The 23452-nt window shown below is 35.9% G+C and overlaps 1 protein-coding gene across 1 annotated transcript; it reads right to left on the bottom strand.

Moving 5' to 3' along the window:
* Positions 1 to 3949: 3949 nt before the first annotated feature.
* On the bottom strand, positions 3950 to 22784 carry LOC144974484 (cysteine-rich DPF motif domain-containing protein 1-like). The gene is made up of 4 exons (XM_078917386.1): positions 22601 to 22784; positions 16979 to 17087; positions 12651 to 12734; positions 3950 to 10734 (listed from the first exon to the last, which is right to left on the bottom strand). The coding sequence occupies exons 1-4, from the start codon at positions 22738 to 22740 to the stop codon at positions 10699 to 10701; spliced, it is 369 nt and encodes a 122-aa protein (XP_078773512.1). The 5' UTR covers positions 22741 to 22784; the 3' UTR covers positions 3950 to 10698.
* Positions 22785 to 23452: the final 668 nt, after the last annotated feature.

Here is a 23452-nt window from a genome sequence, read left to right as displayed (position 1 = left end):
CATTTTACACCTGAGTACGGTGAGAGAAAGTGAGTAAAGAGCCTTTTCCAAGGACTCAACTATGCGCCGAGCGCGAGGCTCGAATCCAGGACCTTCCGATCCGAAAGCGAGTGTCGTACCACAAGACCACATAGCCGCACCTTGAAGGTTTAAGTTATAAAGTTTACCTTAATCGTACGTTGTGTGTTTTTACCCCTTAATCGTACACGTCGGGGGTAATTTTGTTACCCCATGACAATACATATATAGTAAAATAAAGAACTAGAATACCCCTATTGGGGGTATTGTGATGCCCCGTGATGATTGTCGTGGGTAATTTGTTACCCCATGCAATATACAGTAAAATAAAGAACTAGAATACCCCAATTGGGGGGTGATTTTGATACCCTGTGATGATTCTATATTATATATATCTTCTTCTTCTAGGTTCCATGCCTGGTCCAGGCTTCGGATACTGCATGAATTATCTCTCTCCATTCCTCCCTGTCTCTTGCTTTTTCAAACAGCTCTTGGATTGTTAGGTTGGTGAAGCCCTTCAGTTGGTCTATGAGTGTTTTTCTTTGTCTCCCCCGGGCGCTTTTACCAGGTATTTTTCCACATATATATATATATATATATATATATATATATATATATATATATATATATATATATATATATATATATATATATATATATATATTATATATATATATATATATCGGATTTGTTCACAATCAAAACTATTATGTAATCAGACACTTGATCATTTGCTCTGTGATGTGCAAGTCGTTGCGAATAAATTCTACGGGAATTATCAAGTTCAACTACTCAAGGTCATCTTTGCATGGTAAGTAGTCCTTCAGAGCCGTTGGGCCCATGGAGCTGGTGTTCATGTCGTTGTCTATAGCATGAAACAGACAATAGTGATTGCTTGCTACCCTTTGGTATGTCTATCACAAAGTACTTTCCTCCCATAATGGGCAGGGAGGTACATACTGTGTCTTATATCCCTCTATGTCTATTTTCCAACATGCTTTCTGTCTTTGTCTTGGAATGAGATTACTTGGTTTTGTCCTGGCCCTGGCTGGGAGGGAAACAGTCAAATGTATAGTTAGTTTTGGGAGATAATTTTTTTTCCTTGTAAATCATCTCTCTGTTGTTCACTGTATTATGTTTTGTTTGTATACTATATATTTGTAAACATTTGAGTGCATTGCTCTTAGTGGGGACCTGTGCTTGTGTCTGGATGAGACTTTTAGGTGATCTTAAACATTGATAGTGTGCTCTTGGAATCTACATCTGTTCCCTATTTGAACCAATTCTCCTTTGTCTGCCTTATTCTTGAATGCTTTAATTGTAAGTCTAGAACTAGAACTTTTTACTACTCCATTTTCTTCCTTTTCACTGGCGCTGATATGACCTTAATGTGTTGCAAGCGCCATAAAAACAAAACAAAAAAAACCCCAAGTACTTTCCACCTGATGTAACAGCCCCAGCTACCCAATCACTGCTGGATGGACAGGAGGGTCCGAAAAAAATCTTGACTGCACCCGGAATCGATCTCGGTCACATTGCGTGAAGCAAGTGCTCTACCAACTGAGCTATCGGGACTCTAGCAAGGTAAGTGGAAATGGATTACATATGTTTTTTGCTGCTCTCAATTCAAAATTCTCTCAATATAATACAGTATTCGTATCTTCATATTAAAAAAAAAGGAATAAACGTAATGACAGAGTTAACTGGTGTGCAGGGACGAATGCAAGGAGCGTATGTATGTGTGTATGACTGTGTGGTGGTGGGGGGGGGGTCATTAATTAATAGTGACAAAGGCCGAACTTCCAACAAAGACAGCACGCCTCACACAAGACAAACGAAAGTGAACAATTATTTAGAGGACAACCTTCCATAGTCACCAAGTGTGCCTCGATTTCAGCGAGAGAAAATTATTGAATTTCTGTGAAAGGTCCTAAACTGTAGTGTTCACTTTAGTTTGTCTCGTGTGAGGTGTGTCGTTATTGGAGGGTCGTGCTTCTCACGGCTTGTATCTGAGAATTTGTCATGATGACGATGGTGATGATAAGATGATGAAGGAAAAGAAATTGATAAGAGATATCTGGAACGAATTCCAAGGAAACCTGCGGAGAGAATATATGTCCACAAGGACAAGGACCTATGTTCACTGTTGAGGAGCATCTTAAGTCGTGGAAAGGACTATTGAAAATCGTCATGTTGTCCTCTCTTTACAAGCTATCTGCTATTTTAAACAAAAAATATTATCTTTGTGAAATCATTTTGTAATTTACTTTTTTTAGTTAAATTCTTTTACTCTCGAAAACATACCGAAACTGCCCATGGTAATGTTAACGCCACTCATTCCTAGAGATTTTTGCTACTTTTCAAAATGGGAAAAAAATGTATTAAAATGAGCATGAGCATGTACAAAGTTTTATTCAACGATCATTAACATGCAAAAACTACAAACATTAGCATTGATACCACGCCTCATAAAAATGTAATAAAAAGGCATAGGGTAAAAGTAATCCGGGTAAACTACGGACACAGTCGGTGTTAGGGTTGAGTGAGTTAAACGGCCAGGGGCTGAGGTTGCACAGCTTCTCAATGTTAGAGCTACCTGCTATTTTATTATCGCAACGTTCAACACTGAAAGGGTATGTGAGGAATCAAAGGCGGACAGATCAAACCCAAGTAACAAAGGCCAATGATGATCAAATATGAGGTCAGCACTCTACCAAACCCTTTCTTATGTTTCTGACATCGCTATGGAAAACAACATTTCCAGTTGGACAATGTTCAGGAAGATGTGCAACTGCTGGACTCAAGAGCCAGAAGGCCTTCTATGCCTCCTCGACCAACTGAGAATAAGGCCTTTGTAGCCCGATCATCTACGTTTTGTTTATTCATCTTAACAACGCCACTACCACTACCACATCATCTCATTAATCCTGTTTATTGATAAAAGGGGAAACTCGAAACATCCATCCCATCCGTTTTCGTATTTAAATTGAAGCTTACATTCAATTTCACACTGTTATGTATTCCAGATAATAATATCACCAACCACTCCACAACAATCATCATCATCATCAATGTCATCATTATTACATCTTCATTTCAATCTTATTTTGGCTAGAAATTTTCATGAAAACAGATTTAAAAAAGAAGAGGTGGAAAATATTTTCAAAGGGGGCTAGAAAAATAGCTGGGTTAACCTCCTCGACCGACGCGCACGTATTAGAAGACCTGATAACTAAATGCAATCATGGGCTTGATTTGAAATTGTTTGTTTTGTTTTTAAGGGTTTTACGGCGCTTGCAACACATTAAGGTCATATCAGTAAAAAGGAAGAAAATGGGATAGTAAAAAGTTCTAGAATTACAATAAAGCACCCAAGAAAAAGTAAGACAAAGGGAAATTGGTTCAAATAGGAAACAGATGTAAGATTCCAAGAGCACACTATCAAAGTACTTAGTTTGAGATCACTAAAAGTCTCATCCAGAAACAAGTACAGGTCCCCACTAAGAGGAATACACTCAAATGTTTTACAAATCATATATTATAAAGAAAACAATACAGTGTACAACAGAGAGATGATTTACAAGGAAAAAAATATAATCTCCCAAAACTCTAACTATACATTTGAATGTTTCCCTCTCAGCCAGGACCAGGACAAAACCAAATAGTCTCATTCCAAGACAAAGACAAAAAGCAAGTTGGAAAACAGATATAGGGGGATAGAAGGCACAGTAAGTAGGTACCACCCTGCCCACTATGGGAGGTCAGGAACCCCACCCAGTGATTTGACATTGTAATGGACAACTTTTTGTTGGTTTGATAGTATTACTATTACAACAATGACCCCTAGACAATTTGGCTGTCAGGCCGTCCTCAACCTTTACTATGGGACCAAATTATGAAAGGGAAAAAAAATGATAAAATAAATAAATTATGTTCAACAGATAAACTTTATTATTATAAATTTTACTCAACTCATTGTCCATACACAATTACACACACACACACACAGAATATCTGGACTCCGAAAGAGGCTCTCTTCTTTTATGTCGTCGCCGACACCATGGTCAAAGGAAGTGGTCATTCAGTCATTGGGCTCGTGGAGCTGGAGTTTATCCCAGTTATAAAGCATAAAGTGGAAATCTGGACCAGAAAGTCATCTTTAATGTTACCAAGCAATTGTTGGGTAGTTTGTTTTGTTTTTAAAGGCTTTACGGCGCTTGCAACACATTTAGGTTATATCTATCAGCGCCAGTAAAAAGGATGAAAATTGGATAGTAAAAAGTTCTAGAATTACAATTAAAAGGACTGGAGTAAAAAGTAAGATAAAGGCTAATGGTTCAATTAGGGAACAGAATAGATTCCAAGAGCACATTTTCAATGTAATTAGTTTGAGATCACTTAAAAGTCTCATCAAGTCACAAGCACAGGTTCCCACTAAGAGGAATACACTCAAATGTTTTACAATCATATATAATAAAAAGAAACATAATGCAGTACATAACATAGAGATGATTTACAAGGAAAAAAATATCATCTCCCAAAACTCCAACTAAACTTGACTGTTTCCCTCCCAGCCAGGGCCTGGACAAAACATAGAAAGCATGTTGGAAAACAGATATAGGGAGATAGAAGACAGTTAGTACGTCCCTGCCCACTATGGGAGGTAAGGAACCCCACCCAGAATTATTGAAAAACTTTGAACACAAATCTCATACTTAACTGCAGATGAGACAGAGAAATCAACTCCTCTTTGGGACATCAGTCCAAAAACATATAAATAATATGCAAAATACATATCTGAAAATCCCGTATGAAAAGATGGCCTTTATGGGGATGACAGTCAGTCACTTTGCACCATCTTTTTGGAACAATCTCCCCTTATCACTTCGTGACGTGCCTACTGAACTTGTTTTCAGAAAGCAGTTAAAAACTCACTTAATTCAGGAATTTTACATTTCTTAGCTATTTTTTTTAATTAAGAGGGCGATGATCACCTGATTTCTTGATGTTGTCATTAATAATAAGTGGGTCAATCCACGCGAAGTAGAACAAGGGTGGGAACCACACCCCTTTTGATTTTCCTCAAACTTAGCTCAATTGAAGATACTTATGAGACATGAAGAAAACCAAATTTTCAGTTCAGAAAATAGCTATTTGAATTTTTTTACAATTTTTTGAAATTTTTATTTTGTCTCAAAATGTGTCGAAATCAAATTCGCTCGTGGATCCATTTTTGAGGGGCTATCACTTTTTTAAAATTTCAAATTGGGTAATCCTCTACAACTTTTAGTAGATATTTCAATTATTTGAAAGATAATTGATTTTTTCCATGTTAATGCAGTTATCTGCCCTTGAAAATGGCTTCACGTGCAGATTGGCAAACAAATTAATTTTTTCCAATATTTTTTTCATGACTTTACTGGTTCATTTTTGATTATTGATGATATGTCTAGGTATTACATATGGTCCCACATAATATAACATAAATGTGGATGTGGTACTAACATTTTTCGAACAATAAGTCAAAGCATAATGCGACGCTCACCAAAATCGCACATTTTTGCCAAATTCGAGGCTCAAAACAGTCCAAGATGTCGGCTGGGCCTTTGGTCAAAACTTGATATATTGTGTAGATACATATACTATTTCTATAACTATAAGCACATGGAAGCTTTACTTGTATGGTGAGGTGCTTCATGGTTAATATTGCCTGCAAAGAAGCTTGGTGTTTTAATTCTTAATTTACAAGGGGGCATAACTCAATTAATTATTTTGACCCTTAATATCGACTACACAGTACAGTTAATAAACAAAGCTTAAAATATTTGGCCTAGCAGAAACTGTTAAAAGCTGTTGTTAATTCAAACCTTTCAATTTATACATTAAAAAAAAAAGATAAGAAATAATACATTAACAGTTCAATAAATGTGGACTATACACTCGCTCTCTCCATATAAATCATGGGGGCATGAAAGAAAAAAAAAATTCAGCTCCTTTAGATTTATCATTTTGTGCATTGGAGTGGTCTCCAGTTAAAAGCAGCTTGTGAAAAAAGTGAGAAAGTTAATTTTAAAAAAAGGAGAAAGGACTTTTTGCCGCATCTGATTCTAAGAGAGATACAAGAATAGCAGATGAGATTAAAGAAAAGGTAATTGAATTGTATAACAATGATGAATATTCGCAGCTGTTTCCTGGGGAAAAGACTGTGTTTCAGTCACATTGATGCAGTGCTCTTTGCTTTGTTTTCATGCCTTATACTTATAGAGGATTTGTGGTTGTTATATCTTGTTTTGAACGGGGGTTACGTTTGCAATGAATAGTTTTGAATTTTGAGACCTGTCAAGAGCCTCTTGAATTCTTCCTAAAGTATATTGACAGTGGTATACAGGATACCATATTGTGCCGGACCTAACTGTGTATATGACTCCGAGTAGCCAAATCGGCCAGTCTACGATGACAGAGGAGTTATATGGATTTTTGGGGTGAACATAGTCATTGGGGTACCGTGTCTTGCCCTCGTATCGAATGTACTGGGAGCTGATGGATGACTTCACTGTCCCATTAATTGTGAACACAAGGACAAGAAACCGTTTTACTATAACCTCCCTCCTTTAAAAATTACGTGTTAATGACAATTTGCTGGAGAGCGGTCAGAGGACAAACTGGAAGCTTCAACCTTTGATTGATGCCCTCAATGAGAATCTTATCAATCTATGATGCCAAAGTATTGATGAGAGCATGGTAGTATAACGGCCAACACTGTTTGAAGCAGTATTGTCCACTGAAACCCATCAATCGCGGCTTTATTAAAGACGTGGGATGTTGCTGATACTGATGGGTACATCGGTGAATTTCAGGTATACCAAGGGAGGGAGCAACATCTATGGATGGTTTTGGTCTAGGGGGAAGGCGTTGTCTTGTCCTTCACCTGTCCAAAGATTTGGAGGGTACATAACACACTGTGTATTTTTATTTTTTTTATTTTTAAAAAATTAGTTCCACTCCTCCTTTGGAAGCTTTAAAATGTTAACAATTATTCATACTCGTGGAACCACCAGGATCAATAGAAATGGCACACCTGATGCATTGTTGGAAGACAAGATGGTGAATAGGGATGAATATGACGACAGGATGAGCAACACCAGTGTTTCATTTGTGAAATGGGTGGACAATAAAGCAGTCCATATAATATAGCATCTAATTTCCATGGCACGAATGGAGCTCGTGTTGAATTCAAACCCAAAAAGATGGGTCAAAACGATGCTTTCATTTCATGGGGGATGTGGATAAATGTGGAAATATTTTAGACAATCCAACACATCCTCTAAATCATCAGATCGCCAAGTCGAACAGAAATGACAGATTGTTGTCTATCCCAACAAAAAGTGAAAGGCACCTCCGATCCTTTTTACCTTACAGTTGAAGAATGTTTAATAAGGAAAATAATTTATAAATTTTGGTCTACGTCTGTTTTAACTTTGAATTTTCTTCTTAAAAATTACTCCATACCCACAATTTTTAAACATCACTTTCCTTGTCTAATTAAATCGTCCAAAAGCCCTGGTCACATTTACTGTACAGTGTGCTTCAATGACCTTTTAGTCGATAGCGGTATGAATGATTGTTCTAGGCATGTCAATGGACCTAAACACATTTAAAAATGCTAAATCAGTGAGTAGTGTTAAGTCTGTGTCTTCATTCGTCAATGCTCATGCTAAGAGTGTGGAGTCGGTGACGAATGCCAAAGTGATGTTCACTGGATTTTTAGTGGAGCACAATATTCCATTAGCGGCTGCTGATCATGTGGGAAAACTATTTGAGGCAATGTTTTTGAATAAGTCTGTATCTACTAAGGAGATTATAGAAAAATATTCATGTGGCAGAACCAAGTCAACTCACATTGTGAAGGAAATGGCAAGTCAGGAGACATCCATGTTGGTTGCATCGATGAAAACAGGAACATTTTCTATTGCCACAGATGCAAGCAAGGATAGAAATGACAAATTGTACCCCATCATTGTTCGATTGGCCATGGATGGAAATATTGTTACTTCATTATTGTCTATCATTGAAGTGGAGGGTAAAAAAACTGGAGTAAAAATAGCGGAGGCAATTGTATAGGAATTAAAGTCTAAGGACATCAGCTTGGATAACTGTTTGGCTTTCACCAGTGACAATGCTAATGTCATGGTAGGTAAAAAGACTGGATGTTATGGTGAACGTCTGAAGTATAATTCAAATCTCATCAGTACAGGGTGTATTTGCCATAGGCTCCATCTTGCTGCAGAGTGGGCAGCCAAACAGTTGCCAGTCAATGTTGAGCAATTCTTCATTGATATTTATTACTATATCGAGAAGAGTGCCAGTAGAGTGAAGAACTTTTAAAAATTTCCAGGAAGAATGTGGAGTGAAGCTATCAGAGCTCTGTAAACATGCCCCGACACGTTGGCTTTCACTGTCAAAGACATGCCTTTGGGTTCTGGAGCAGTGGCCTGCATTGGAGAGATATTTTGAGGAAGAATGTAACAGCACTACAGAGCAGGTAAATGAGATAGATGCTGAGTAGCATAAACAGGATAGGAAAAAAGAAAGGTGTTGGACAACCTGAAGTCAAGAACAATGAAGACTTATATTCATTACCTCTCATTTATCCTTCCTGAATTTGACAAGGCCAATATTCAACTTAAATCGGAATCTTCAATGATTCATATCTAACTGCGTCTGATACAGCGCTTCATTAAAACTCTAATGACAATGATGCTAAAACCATGTGCTCTTACCCACAAGGGAGTTACTGATGTTGATTACCAGTCAGACTACAACAAAAATTCAAATGGTGATCTTGTTATCGGGGAGGGGACAAAGAAGAGTCTGGAGAAATCAAATAAGAAGAAGTTACAACAATTCTATTCATGTATTTGGAAGTTTTTACAAACTGCCATTTTAAAGAATGGACAAATGGAAGCTGTTTATTTAAAGAATGCAGAGGTGGCTAACATCAATGTGAGGCAAACAGCTACATGGAAACAGTTGGAATATTTTAAAAATAAATTTCCAACCATTTTACCAAAGGGTGCGACTAAGGACAAGTTGCAAATGCAATTTGTTGAATATCAATGTTGTGAATTGCCTGATCAAATGGGATTGAAATGGAAGGTGCTTGGAGAGTCGGTGAAGGATATTACATGACATCTTTCTTTAAACACATTGGCCAAAGTCATGACGTCGATTCTTGCCATTCCTCACAGCAATGCCTCATGTGAACGCATCTTCAGCACAGCACAGACTTTCGGTCTAAAGCAAAAAGATGTAGTGTGTCACGAGAGGAAAAATGCCCCAGAGTTGCTGAAGCTATGTAAAACAGCCACAGCAAGAGCTCTCAACAAGGAGTAATAAGTAGGGAGGAGTTGTAAATAGTGTAAATCAATAGTGTTCAACTTCGACACAGATCAAGGTAGATCCAAAAACGATATGTCCTTGTAGCTAGTGGGCAATTTATCACCTCGGCCTACTGCTTCATCTAGTTGTATTATGTAGCAATGACTATCCCGCACAAATCTTGGGCCTCTTTTTCGCTCACGAAGTGCCCGAATTCGCGTCAAAATATGGGACGAAGCCGTTTCGTACATGCTATTTAAAAAAATTAATTACGACGCTGTTTATCGATGAATATGACTGAAAGTTGGCACACAGTTAGAAAAAAGGTCATTTTAGATTATGTCAAGCGACAAAGCTCGCGCGATTACCAGAAGACCGTTAAAAATAGATTTTTATTCTTTGGAGTAAAATATTTCTAAAACTACCGGGCGTGGAGGTTTTGTCGCTGACAAGGTAATACATGAACATTTCTTCTTTTTGGTTGTAAAATTTCATATGAATATGACGAGTACTTTTCCCGTATTGTACAAAACACCATCCTAATTTGCTCTTCAAGTTTCAATCTTTTAATCCATTTATTACGCAAGATAAAACCAAAGAAGATTTATGAGGAATAAATACCATCTCTCATATGTAAAAATATATAAATAAATCTCTTTCCCTCTCACCAAAAGTCTCTTTTAAAAAAATTATGAGGGTACAAGCCCACGTTAATGGAGACACATCATCACGTTTACAATAAAACCATATAATGCCAAAAGCCTGCATGATTCAAACTGATTCAAATAGAGAGGTTCGCATATCTCTGTTATCAAGATCAACTGAGTCTATAAACAAATTTCAATCTCAGTTTCTGATATTAAAAAACAAATTGGAATCAAAATCACTGGTTTTTCTATATTTACACTTAGTTATGACAAATAATTTTTCAATTTTTCAGCCCTCTTATTTTAATTGTATTTTCTATAACACAAGTCTTTGACATTGCACAATTTAAAAGTGAATTTCGGTACGGACCGAGTAAATGACAGTTAGTGATATAACAACCTGAGAATAGAAGAGGTCTTTTGTTCTAATTTTGTTATTCAAGGACAAAAGTGAAAATGTCTTCCCAGCACAATTCTTCATTATCAAAAATGTTCAGGACAATCTTGGAAGTTCCGGAAATGTATACATCCCTGTCTTAGAGTCAAGGCCACATCTCTTCGGTCTTGGTGAAGATGAAGGGAAATGCAAGTCTTTCATATGGATCAAGGTATAGGACCTGATGGAGAGCTTCTCCTGTTACCTACATCAGAGACGTCAACCATCACATTTATCCCTGCTCTTCAATATTTCCTGTAGAGAAAAAAAAAAACAAACAAAATTTATTTTTTTTTTAAACGTCTATATTTAAAAAAAAATAAAATTAAGTAATTAAATACAGTGGAACCTCCCGATTACGACACCTCCGAATAACGACAACCTCCTGATAACGACATTGACCCGTGGTCCCGATCTTTTTTTCTATTTAAGATCAGTAAACATAACCTCCAAATAACGACACACTTTTTGATAAAACCTCCGAATAACAACATCATTTAGGCGATTTTCGGCAGTTTTCGTAGATATCTGATACTAACAATACCGAGTATGAGTACTCAAAAGTTTATAAAAACGATTCCTGCTTGAACCAATGAGAACGCAGCTTTTTTTTTTTTTTTTTTGACGAATCTTGGCTGATATGCATTAATAAAAACCAAGGTATAAATGTAAGTGTAAGCAAGTAAACACAAAATCTTGGAAAATGTGATATTAATATTATGTGGTGATAGAAGTAGTAGTAGTAGTAGTAGTAGTAGTAGTAGAGTAGTAGTAGTAGTAGTAGTAGTAGTAGTAGTAGTAGTAGTAGTAGTAGTAGTAGTAGTAGTAGTAGTAGTAGTGTTTTTGTGGGAGGAGGGGGGGGGGGAATTTTGTTTGTTTTAAAGGGTTTTACAGCGCCTGTGATACATCTATGTCATATCAGCACCAGTAAAAAGGAAGAAAATTGGATAGTAAAAAACATTCTAGATTTACAATTGAAATGACAGAAGAAAAAGTAAGACAAAGGGGAATGGTTTAAATAGGGAACAGATGTAGATTCCAGGAGCACACTATCAGTGTATTCAGTTCAGATCACCTAAAAGTCTCATCCAGACACACGCACAAGAACCCTCTAAGAGGAATACACTACAATGTTTTGTTTGTTTTGTCAATGTTAATAAAAACGGGTCCCGCGGGCCTTACCACGCCCACTTTGTCCGCCATCTTGGAAACCTCTAAATAACGACACCTCCGGATAACGACATAAAAACTCGGTCCCGTGGCATGTCGTTATCGGGAGGTTCCACTGTAAAAACAAGGAAAACTTTTCCTTTGTTAAGGTATGTTTTCAACCCTAATTTCACTCTAGTCAAAGTCAAACCTCAAATGACAAATGTTTAAATTGCATGTAGAAGACGACTGCAAACAATATGATAAATAAAGTATTTAGTTTTTAATCGAAACATAATTATAAACAGAATGAAGTTGACGTCACTCAGGTCTTTGTTACTGCTTTTTGCTATCCGCGTTTATGAGTAATTCTCTCTAAATTGTATTAACCAGACAATAAACGTTCAAGGTTACACATAGTTTTGTGTGTTGAGCAGTAATAATTCCGGATGCCAATGTTGTGAGCTTCTAAGCCAAGCGCATATTATCTATAAAACAATGAGATAATGATAACAATAGCAATATCTTCATTTTATATTTGGTAAATTGGATTCTTTGTAACACTAGTCCAATAGTCAGCAAATTTTTCATGGTGTTTACAATGTACATAAAGATGGTTTGCAGGTGTTATGAGATTGATAAGACATCTAAGGGATTTTATATAAAAATAAAATTTGTTTCGTCAAATCCCTTTGAAAAAAGACACCATCAGTTTTAGCAAGTGTGTTGTGTGTCAACCTTCCTGTTAGAGAGTATGACAATGAGGTGGGAGTACTTGCACTGAATCAATACCAGTTTGTGGTTCCTCTCATCGTTATGTACAATCAATTTCTTAAAATTCATATGAACTATTTTCCGTTCAAGAAAAAAGAAGTAGAGGTAGCAGTAAGAGGAAGAGGAGGAGGAGGAGAGGAGGAACAAAAAGAGGATGAGGAGGAAGAAGAGGACGAGGAGGAAGAAGAGGATGAGAAGGAAGAGAAATAGGATGTTTAAAAAGTAAAGGAAATCTGAGAAACACTGACCTTTTGTAGTTCTGTAGGAAATTCCATTATGTTGTCAGATGCACATTTGAGACAAAACCTTCTTGTGTAAAATAGACTACAACTCTGAAAATAATAAAATATGAAATGAATGACAAAATACGTAATTAATCTTTGTTTGAAAAGGTGAGTATGAAGACAAAACGATCAAGTCAGTGATGATGGTGGCAATAAGTCAAAATGGCTGGCGGAAAATTACTTGATGCATTGGCGCAAAACATTTGCCACAAAAAATATAGTCTTTAATGAATAAAAAGGCTACAGGACCGATACGTTGGGTGAGGTTGACTTCTCCGGTCAGTGGCCCTGAGAGAGCAGAATCCAGATACTACTGGCGCTGGTCATGGCTCTGCAGACTCATATGGTTAGCAACATCAAGAAAACGGACTTTGAGGAAATCCAAAGATAAAAAATATCATATCTTAACTGGAGTTGAAGGAAAACTGAGGACAAGCTAAAATAGCCATATCCTGCCAATTAATGGAATTCTATCATCCCTGTAAAAATTAAGACCCCCCCCCCTTGTAAAGAAATGTCCCTGTCACATGACCAGGGAAGTTTGAAGAATTTGAGCATGTTCACTTTCCAATAACTTTCTGTCTTCTATGTCTGACAGTGTTTCATACCTATGTCCACCTTTAACTATTTTTATCTACCACCAAAAAGCTTGTGTGATTGATGAGATAAATTAATGTCAACACTTTTTCTCTCTCTCTCTCTCTCTCAGCAGGGGCAAATGGATGCCAGAGATTGCATTTCTCAAACTCAAATTTATTTTTTTTTATCGCCCTTTTGAAAAATTTATGCAGACCCTCTTGACACTTACTACATGCAGGCCTGTATATGGTTGATGATCACGTGAAAAAATTGTTGGAACTTTTTGAACACGCGAAAATAGACCAAAAGGACAAAAATATGGATTAATTAATAAACACAACACAGATATGACACGTGAATTGACTGGTCAAATCCTGTCACTTTCCCCAACTCATTTATAATACAAACAAGCAGGTTCTTATTTTATGGTACCAAAAAAAAACAAACATCCCAATTATTTGGGAGAGTACACACATTACTGGACCCAGGTTATTGTTAGTTGTTAAATGAAAGGAAGAGAACAATTCCTACCATTTTGAAGGATGTGTATCTAATGCTTGACACGAGAACCTGCTTTACCTTCGCTCCTGTTTGTTTGTGTTAAAGTTTTAAGCTGATCTTTTGTTTATTTGGATTAATCCTTATAAAAGAAGAAGAAGAAGAAGAAGAAGAAGAAGAAGAAGAAGAAGAAGAAGAAGAAGAAGAAGAAGAAGAAGAAGAAGAAGAAGAAGAAAAAGAGGATGAGGAGGTGCCTGTCGAGTGTGAAGGAGGAAAAAGAGAAAATTTTAAGGCCACCTCTCTTCGCAGTAGTACTGCGAATAGTGATTTCCTCTATTCGCAGTAGTACTGCTAATAGTAGATAGCATTCGTATTCATTATTTGCAGTAGTACAGCAAATAGTAGATATCATTCATTTCAGTTATTTGCAGTAGTACTGTAAATGATGGTTCGTTCTGTATTGGCAGTAGTAGCCCCAAGCCTAGAGCTTTATTGTATATAGGATTGGGCGCAAAATATATAAACTCCATTATTATTATTATTATTATTATTTAATTTTTATTTAATTGATTTTTAAAATTATTATTACTATTATCATTATAATAGAGAGAGAGAGAGAGAGAGAGAGAGAGAGAGAGAGAGAGAGAGAGAGAGAGAGAGAGAGAGAGAGAGAAAGAGAGAGAGAAAGAGAGAGAGAGAGAAAAAGAGAGAGAGAGAGAGAGAGAGAGAGAGAGAGAGAGAGAGAGAGAGAAAAGATTACTACTTGTTTCTAATAGCCTTTATTTCTCCGCAAATAATATTGCGGATTCTCCACTATTAATGTAATATAAACCAATCACTGGCAATCTAGCTCCAATAGAATAGCAGAAACCAGTTCTCAGAGGTTAAAAAAGTGTGGACAGAATATCATTTGGATTCAGGAAATGACGGTGAAATCGAGGATGAAGAATGCGATCCTTCAACACCTTTGGTGTAAATGTTGCTGCTCGAAGCTCGAAGAAATAAATAATAACATGAAGTTGCTACGCCACTACCACATCATCTCATTCTTCTGTGGTGTTTCAATCATCCTGTTTTGTTGATAAAGGGGAAACCCGAAACGTTCATTTGATCTGTTTTTTGTAATTAAATTGAAGCTTACATTCAACTTCACGTTATTATTTATTTCAACACCTTTAGGAAGTTTTGGACAACTGATTTTAAAACTGCAGAAAAGTGTTGTCATTTGAAACGGCTCAGACTTGATGACAGCGTTTTGAAACAGTCATGACGGCAAGCTTATTGCAAGCGTTTGGAAGGATGTGTCGCTAGCACTATTGGTAGACAGAATGGCTGACAAACTGCCGACCTCCTTACCTGAAGCATGGTGGAATACAACTTTATCTTAGAGGTGTTGATTGGCATGATAAATTCAGGCCAAACTATACTGTTCAATGACTCGGACACCGCAGATGACAATGTTTTGTTTGTTTTTTTTAAAATTGACATGGCGCTGAATAAAGCCACTAGGCATACATTCCTTCTAATAAACATTGTTTTTTTTTTTCAGTTCATGTGCAACCTCCTCAGCAACATAATATTGATAATCTGGACAGAGATTTAGTAAAAAGCCATGTGCTTACAATAAAGGATGTCCCCACGCATGACTCCTGTATTGTAAACTTAAGGCCACACAAGAAGTGGCAAACCAAAAGAAACAATATATAAATCTGCATAGTATCAGATTCATTTCCAAAACCTAAGTATCGGATGTTCCACGAAGTGTGAAAAGCCAAGTCATCAAACATGATGCCGACAAACAGAGAATTCGGTGTCGACGCCATTCTCTAGCAGTTAGTTATGACAAAGCCCGCCTACGGAAATCACCTTGAAAAAATACATAGAATCAGCGCAAAATAAGATTGAAACCAGTTTACTTTTCTTCTTTTTTATTACTTTGTTTCAGCTCCCCACCCTTCTCTCTCTCTCTCTCTCTCTCTCTCTCTCTCTCTCTCTCTCTCTCTCTCTCTTTTTTTTTCTCTGTGTATGTATGTATGCGTGTGTGTGTATGACATGATATGTCTTTGTTTATTTCTCATTACCTTTGTGCATAATCTCCAGTGTGACCTTTCTGACGGTATGGGTCATCATACATTAATGGGGCGGGAAAGGGCTCGATACGCTTTTTTACGAACCGACCGAAAGATGCCAGTGTAATAAGAGCAGAACTCATTTCGGACGTAGCGTAATAAAACATACATTTACATTGCATTTTGTAGGTAAATATCTACACGGTGAATGGCTATATTATTGTAATACGATTCAGCCAAAAGAGTCAGCAATTATTTCCCTGTGTACTGTCCAAAAATAAAGACGGTTCGTTCAAGTATGACAGAGCCACAAATATTTTTCAAACCCGACCTCCGATGACGAATGCATGTCTTCATGAAAATTATTGCAATAAGCACTTTTCAACAAAATGTAAAATATTTGAAAAGAAGTTTTTCCATAAGAGTTCCTGTACCCAAACTGCCTAAAGTGCTCTGAAGTTATAGATGGAATCAGTGTTTGATAGGAGTAGCTAATTTAAATGTTATTGCTCTCGAAAATTTGGTTTAAGCGAAAAATTAGCGGCTGGACTGAGACGATTGCTACAGGTAATCACCAGACTTAGGAGGGAAATTACGCTTTTTTACAATGCTACCAAATCAAGAAGGACCTTTTTCAATGCTTCGTCTGGACAAAGGATATGGCCTTCTAAGTAATCCAACCATCGCAGTGTCAAACTCACAAAAACCGGTGCTAGCAATGCAGCATATATTTTCCTTGAGATATATAACACTAACACCACCTTACAAAATACTTTAGGTGTCGTGCACGTTGTGGAAGACCTAACGTAACACCATTTTTATCGAGTAACACCTAAAGCCTAGCTCAAAGAATTAAAGAGACAGGCAGGCAAGCCAACCTTTGAATGGCAAACTGAAAAGGGGAAAAAAGTGAAATTTTGACTGATGTTAAATTTTCTTTTACACATTGGAGGGTCTCCCTAATATCAGGAGGGAGAAGGCATTGCAGACCCTCCTAGGGTCTCCGTAATAAAGGTATTAGGAAGACTCTCCTTGGGCTTCCCTAATGCCATCAGAATTTTCTATTCCAACTTTAAAGGCAGGAAAAATCTTTTTTTTTTTAATTTAACAGTTAGGAAAAGACTACTCTGAGAGTAAGATACTTACATTGGCCATACACACATTCCTTTTGCATTGCGAACAAACAGCGCCAACGCTGATGAATCCTCCAGTTGTGGAAAAAGGATCCTTCATCACAAAACAATCTTCATGCAACCTGAAATTTACAATAAATATATGCTGCTGTGTGTTTTGGTTGAATGACATTCTACTCGTGACATATGACCTTTTTCTTAACAGGATTCAAATATTTAATTCACAAATATTGCTTTATCACTGTCATTTCCATCTTGATAATCAGGAATCACAATTAATATAATCTTTATTATACTCACTGTCTTGGAATAATTTTCTTTTTCTCCCTTTTCTAACATTGAGTCCATAAAATTCAGGAGTTTGAGATAGAAGTAAAAAATAAATAATTTAGACTCGTTTGGAGTCACAAATTCTAATTTCTGTGCATCTGTTTATCTTACAAATTTCTTCTTTTTTTATTTCACTATCCACACATTAAAAAAAAAATTGATGGTTTTTCTTGTATTCTCTATCTACCCTTGATGCCCATATGGAAGTTGTATTGTCCCACTATATGGAAGTTGTATTGTCCCACTCGGACTTGATTGCTTGCACCTTAAAATATTTAGTAAGCAAACCAAAGTATGTTTTCAAAGTCCTTGACTCCGATCTTTTTCTATTGATAAAACTGGTTGTAAATTAATCTTTAAATTTTCGCTCAGACTAAGAAACAGGGAAGAAAAAAGGAAATGAATATCTTATTCAGGAATAGAAGAAACAATCAGAGGCAAAAAAGTGCATACTAAATAAGTAAATAAATATATAAATAAATAACTCTCCTCATTCAGAAAGCGATCAAATGATCAAGAGAGAAAAAAATGTCTTGCTCAGAAACAAAATAATCAAGGAAAATCAAAAGGAGGAAAAATAGGGCAGGGCATTGCAGTATATCGGTTTATGAGGTCATTTTTGACCATCAGGTAGGAGGCGAGGGGGCTGGGCATAGTCTAGACAACAAGTAGGCAATGATAGTTGTAATTGTAATGAGACTGAACTACATCCTTTGTTTTGTGATTGGCAACTGTGCCTTGTTTGTTTTTGTTGTTTTTAAGGGTTTTACGACACTCGCAAAACATTTAGGTTATATCAGTACCAGTAAAAAGGAAGAAAATGGAATAGTCAAATTCTAGAATTACAATTAAAGCACTAAAGATTAAGTAAGACAAAGGGGAACTGGGAATAGTAAGTGCCACCCTGACCAGTATGGGAGGCCAGGAACCCCACCCAGAACTGTGCATTGTGATCAATGGATTTGGTGATAGTATATTGTCTCCCATCACTGCTAATCTCTTTGACTCTTACAAATGTTGAGAACAAAAGAGTGAAAGTTAACTCTCTCCTTACCAGTCATTTTCAGAATTTTCTCCTAAACTTCACACCTGTCCAACGCAAAAATAAGATTTTTTTTTTTTTTACTCAAACAGAAAAGCAACAATCACAATTTGTCCCTCCAGGAAAATGCCATTCCCTTCCCCCAAATTATGCCACAACCCCCCCCCCCCCCTCCAAAAAGTGAAATAATGACAAAACAACAAATTATGCGTTGAAAAAATGATTTGTTGTGATGCTGATGCAATTGCAATTTGTACATATAATAAGGCTATTTTCACGCCGTAAGGGAAAAATAGCAGCTTCCATAAAAATATAGAAAACCTTCCTTAGAAATATTACAGTGGAAATAATGTAACGACATATGAGCTGAGACAAGGCCTTTTATATAGTGCTATATAGACGGCCTTGGCTGAGAACATAATCCCTTTTTGAGTTTGTGAATAAGCAGTAGAGACGAGAGACTCAGTTCAAGCTCAACTCAATAGAATAGTGGAGCAGGAGTTTAATAGAAATTCTAAATGTACCTCACACACTTGAAACCAATGTCATATGAAAGAGCTGGCAACACAGATTACAAAACAGTTTGAATTTTGTTTCTATCTTGATTAGAAATGTAGTTACGGCAGTTCAAAGTCTGAAATTTCAGACCGATTTTTACCCCAAAATTACAATTGCAAAGTTGTGACCGAAATCGCATGATGTTAATAAAAAATGATTAAAACAGTCAATATGGAGTTCTTATCATATATTGTATACCAAAATGTTCGTCTTATCGAGGACAATGCATTTCCATTAATAAAGAGGAAGATAAACATTTCAAATTAACACATTATTACATAATATGTTGCTAATGTTACATAATCAAAAACTCGGCTAGACGTAAGAAACAATTTGCTCTATCACTTTTGGATTTATCCCCAATATCTCACTGAAACAATTGCAAATAATTACCCTCTTTTAATTAATACATAGAGAGAATAAAAAAGGGTTTGAGAGTATTTAAATGAAAAGATATAAACATGTTGTGTAATGACATAATGAGTTTATTTTTACCTATGGCAATTTAATTGCATATAAATAAAATGGTAGATTGAAAAAGTTCAAATAAATTGAAACAGATTCCTTATTATAATTAGAAGGAAAGTTCTGGCTTTTAATACTTTAAAAAATTCTGCTGAACCACTTTGGGTTTATTGCTATTACATCATTTGAACTGACAATTAAAATAATTTTATCCCCTCTCCCCCCCCCCCCTTCTTTCTCTCTCAATGTATGGGGGTGTCAAAACTAATAGAACTTCTTACCATAATAATTATTAAGGCTAAGGCCTTTAGAATATGGATACAAATGATAAACATATCTAAACATATGGGAAAGAAACGTGATGACTTGATGGCAAAGTAAAATAAAATTAAATTAAAGCAATTGGTATTTTTAAAATATCGATATTTTAATATCGGATTTCATAAAGAGAAGAAATATACGAACTTTTAAAACAAAAACTATAAAATGCCTATAATAAAGTTGGCACAGCCGTTTAAATAGGGCCCAAACTTTCACTTTAGTTACTTCTTCCCTCACTGGCTACCGTCGAGTAATGTAAACAATCCACCGTCAGCCACAGTGATAACAGCTGTCAAGATGGTGTGCATTGGCAATAAATTATGTCTGCAGGTAACTCTCAACGCTTTGAATTTCTCTCAGGCAGAGAGTAGTAGAAATTTCATCAAAATACTCAATTTTCTCAGCCCGTTGTGGACGCAGCATCTTTTTCATAATTTTCAATCATATATGGATACAAAGGCCAATTTTTCCCCTACAAGACGCAATTATTTTTATTTACATCATTAAATGATAAGTTTGTGTTTTGCTCATTTGAATAATCAGAGTTTTTTATGAAATAATTTTTTTTTAATGTTTAAATTATAAGTTTAAGAAATATTTAAAAATTCAAAATATCAAGCCAACACTTTTTACCATCAAGTGTGAGGGATCAGAGAAAAGTAGATAAAATTATATTTCATATGATATATACTTTATTATGTAGATTCAGGGATTTAAGAATAGAGGGTGTGGAAAGGAATCTCAATAATTATTTTTGTTACCAACAAAGAGGAGAATATTTCATGATATTTTAGAAACCCAATAATAAAACTAGACAGTGATGATAAGAGACATTTATTTAATTTGATTTCATTGAATTTAAGCGGAAATTTTAGATATTTCTTAAATTTACTTATTTAAGTTCTGTTCAGGTTATGGAGAGACACACTGAAGACGGTCATCACACCAGTACTAATGAAATATGTCAAATTTGTTGTGAAAGAGTACAGAGCCGTGCTGAGAGGATTAAAAGACTCTAGACGTTATCAACAATTGACTATAAATATAAATGTGAAATTCTGACATATTTAAATATTTCAATTTGCAAGAAATGTGTTTCACTGATACATAATTTAAAGAAATGCGATGCAGGTATTGATACCTTTGGTTCAATGAGAAAATTCTGAACAAGAAACAATACTTTATGAGGTGAATATGATCCTAATCTTTCACCAGTATATGGCACACAAATTAAAAGAGGTGCAAGTCAAGTACATGAAAAAAAGTAATGGGCATGGATATCTCAAAAATAAGGTTATGAAACTTATAAGAACTCTTTAAGATATTCTTAGTGGTTTTGATTGTCTTTAAATAATGTCCTTATATAACAATTTTTAATGGAATTCTTATAATTCGTTGATTCTGGCATAAATATAAGTGAATCACATTTGACTATGTTTCTGGTTTATTAAAAAAATTCTATTAAGACAATGCTGTGATTGGATTTCAATTTTACCTTACTCAAAATTCTTACTTTTACGTACAGGTGAACTGATTTCTCAAAAACGCCTCAATCTACTGATATAAAATTTATATGTCTACATTCTACAGATATTCAACATCATTTCCATTACTTTTGTTTTAAAATCTTAAGTGTTGAACATGTTAAAATATTCTCTTAAAAATTTTAATTCACTTAAATTTATGTATCAATTTCATGGGTTATCCCTCTTGCTTTTTAACACCATCATAATTATGATTATATAATCAATGAAAACTCTGTTAATAAACTGTTTGGTGGTATAAAAATATTTTTGCTACACTTAATAACGGCAATACTACATTAGTTTGAAATTCAGAAAAAAATCGATCAAAACGGCGAAAAAATTGTCTCCCTCTCTTAGTGTAAAGCTATGACTCATCATCACTAGACTGGCTAGATTTACCTGGCGAACTAAACTGAAAGCAATAAACGCCTGTGTTGGAAATTATGTATTCAAAATAAAAACATAGTAAATAATAGTACTGAAAATATTATGGACTAAATTTAACATAATACATAACTAAATTTAAAATATCGATATGAATATCGATATCGACCGGCAGCCATGATGAGAAGATAATGTAAACAAGGCATTTCGGCGCAGAGTTAAAAGGTGTCTGCGCATCAATATAGAGCCCTGAAATTTGGCATGAATAAAGTTGAGATGTTATTCTAAAAACAAGCGTTTAAATTTTAAAAACACACGCGGTAAATAAAAAAATAAATGCATTTGAAAATTGCCAAATTTTAACTTCATATAACTTCTGGAATTATTAATGGATTTTTCCTTAATTGGCACCATTTAAAAGGAAATTGAAAGACGGAAATAATGATACCAAAATATCTGCGATATTCCTCTTTATAACGAAGTTATGCATCTTTAATTGAACCCCCCCAAAACGCGAACGGCAATTTCCAGTCACAACTTTCCTATGGGCGAGTTGGGTCAAAATTTGACTGCCACTGCTGCTGCTCGTAGTCGTAGAGACGAGAGACTCGGTTCAAGCTCAACTCAATAGAATAGTGGGGCTACATGAATATTGAACATGTACACACCCCTAAATTGACCTAAAGTTTAGCCTAAGGCTGCCTCCATTCTCATCCCCCCCCCCCCCCTCTCCCGGCCGATTGGATTACCGAAAAAAACGTCGCCGGCTTTTTGCGATTTGGATTTGATTGATTTATTTTTTTTAATTGTGCAACTTGTGACAAGAAACTTAACAAATTACTGCATTACAACCTTTGGATTAAACATACAACAATTGTGGACTACTATTATGAAGACTAGCATCCTAGACTAGGGGGATGAGAATAATCACTTCGTTAGCCGTTAAACCATTGAGTATTGAGGTCTTACATTGTCTGTTCACGCTGACCTAAACTATTGTTGTACTTACACGAATTGTTTCGCAAAAGGAGGTCTTGTGCCTTTATATTGACAATCAACGATGAAATCGCATGTGTTGCAGATGAATTTGATAGATGTTGTTTGGGGACCCACCAGTGACTCTGAATACTTCGTCCTTTCCATTTCCATGGTCTTTGGTGGTTTGGTGGGTGGTGGTCGGTCAAGTCAAGAATAGAGAAGTCTTGATTGGTGACAGTCGTACAAGTTTAATAAGTTCGGGGCAATAATTATTACTTGTACTCGGTCCTTTTACAGTTGTATTTTTACACTTAATAATCAAGTCCTTAATTTAGACTTTCGGGGAGATAAGAAAAATAATAGAATTATAAATGAATAAATAAAGAAAGAAAGAAAGAAAGAAAGGAAGAAAGAAAGAAAGAAAGAAAGAAAGAAAGAAAGAAAGGAAGACTTCCAAAAATAAATATCTCCAAACCCTAGAACAAAAGTACGGTATTGATTTGAACTGTGACGTTTGCAAAAATTAGCCTGTCCCTTACCTAGATTTACGGCGGGCGATAATATAACACAATGGAGATGCACGCCGTTAGCTCCAAGACCCTCACTTGCTTAGTTCAGGTGCGCTGGTTAAGACTTATCGTGTCAATATTATGTCCTTTCTTTATCACTCCTTCTCTCTCTCTCTCTCTCTCTCTCTCTCTCTCTCTCTCTCTCTCTCTCTCTCTCTCTCTCCCTCTCCCTCTCTCTCTTTCTTTCATTCTTTCTCAATCTCTTTCTTTATCTATCTATCTCTCTCTCTCTCTCTCTCTCTCTCTCTCTCTCTCTCCCTCTCTCTCTCTTTCTTTCATTCTTTCTCAATCTCTTTCTTTATCTATCTATCTAT

The sequence above is a fragment of the Berghia stephanieae genome, chromosome 6 (genome assembly GCF_034508935.2).
Source record: "Berghia stephanieae isolate SIO BIC M18660-M18661 chromosome 6, UCSD_Bste_1.3, whole genome shotgun sequence".
Lineage (NCBI taxonomy): Eukaryota > Metazoa > Mollusca > Gastropoda > Nudibranchia > Aeolidiidae > Berghia > Berghia stephanieae.
This window is presented reverse-complemented; position numbering and strand designations above follow the sequence as displayed.

Bases quoted from the DNA above. Each gene is read 5' to 3' on its own strand.
- LOC144974484 (XM_078917386.1), bottom strand. From the start codon at position 22,740: ATGGAAATGGAAAGGACGAAGTATTCAGAGTCACTGGTGGGTCCCCAA. The intron at 17,088-22,600 runs GTAAGTACAACA...TGTAAATTTCAG, and splicing joins CCTTTTGCGAAACAATTCGT to GTTGCATGAAGATTGTTTTG. The intron at 12,735-16,978 runs GTAAGTATCTTA...TATTATTTTCAG, and splicing joins GGAATGTGTGTATGGCCAAT to AGTTGTAGTCTATTTTACAC.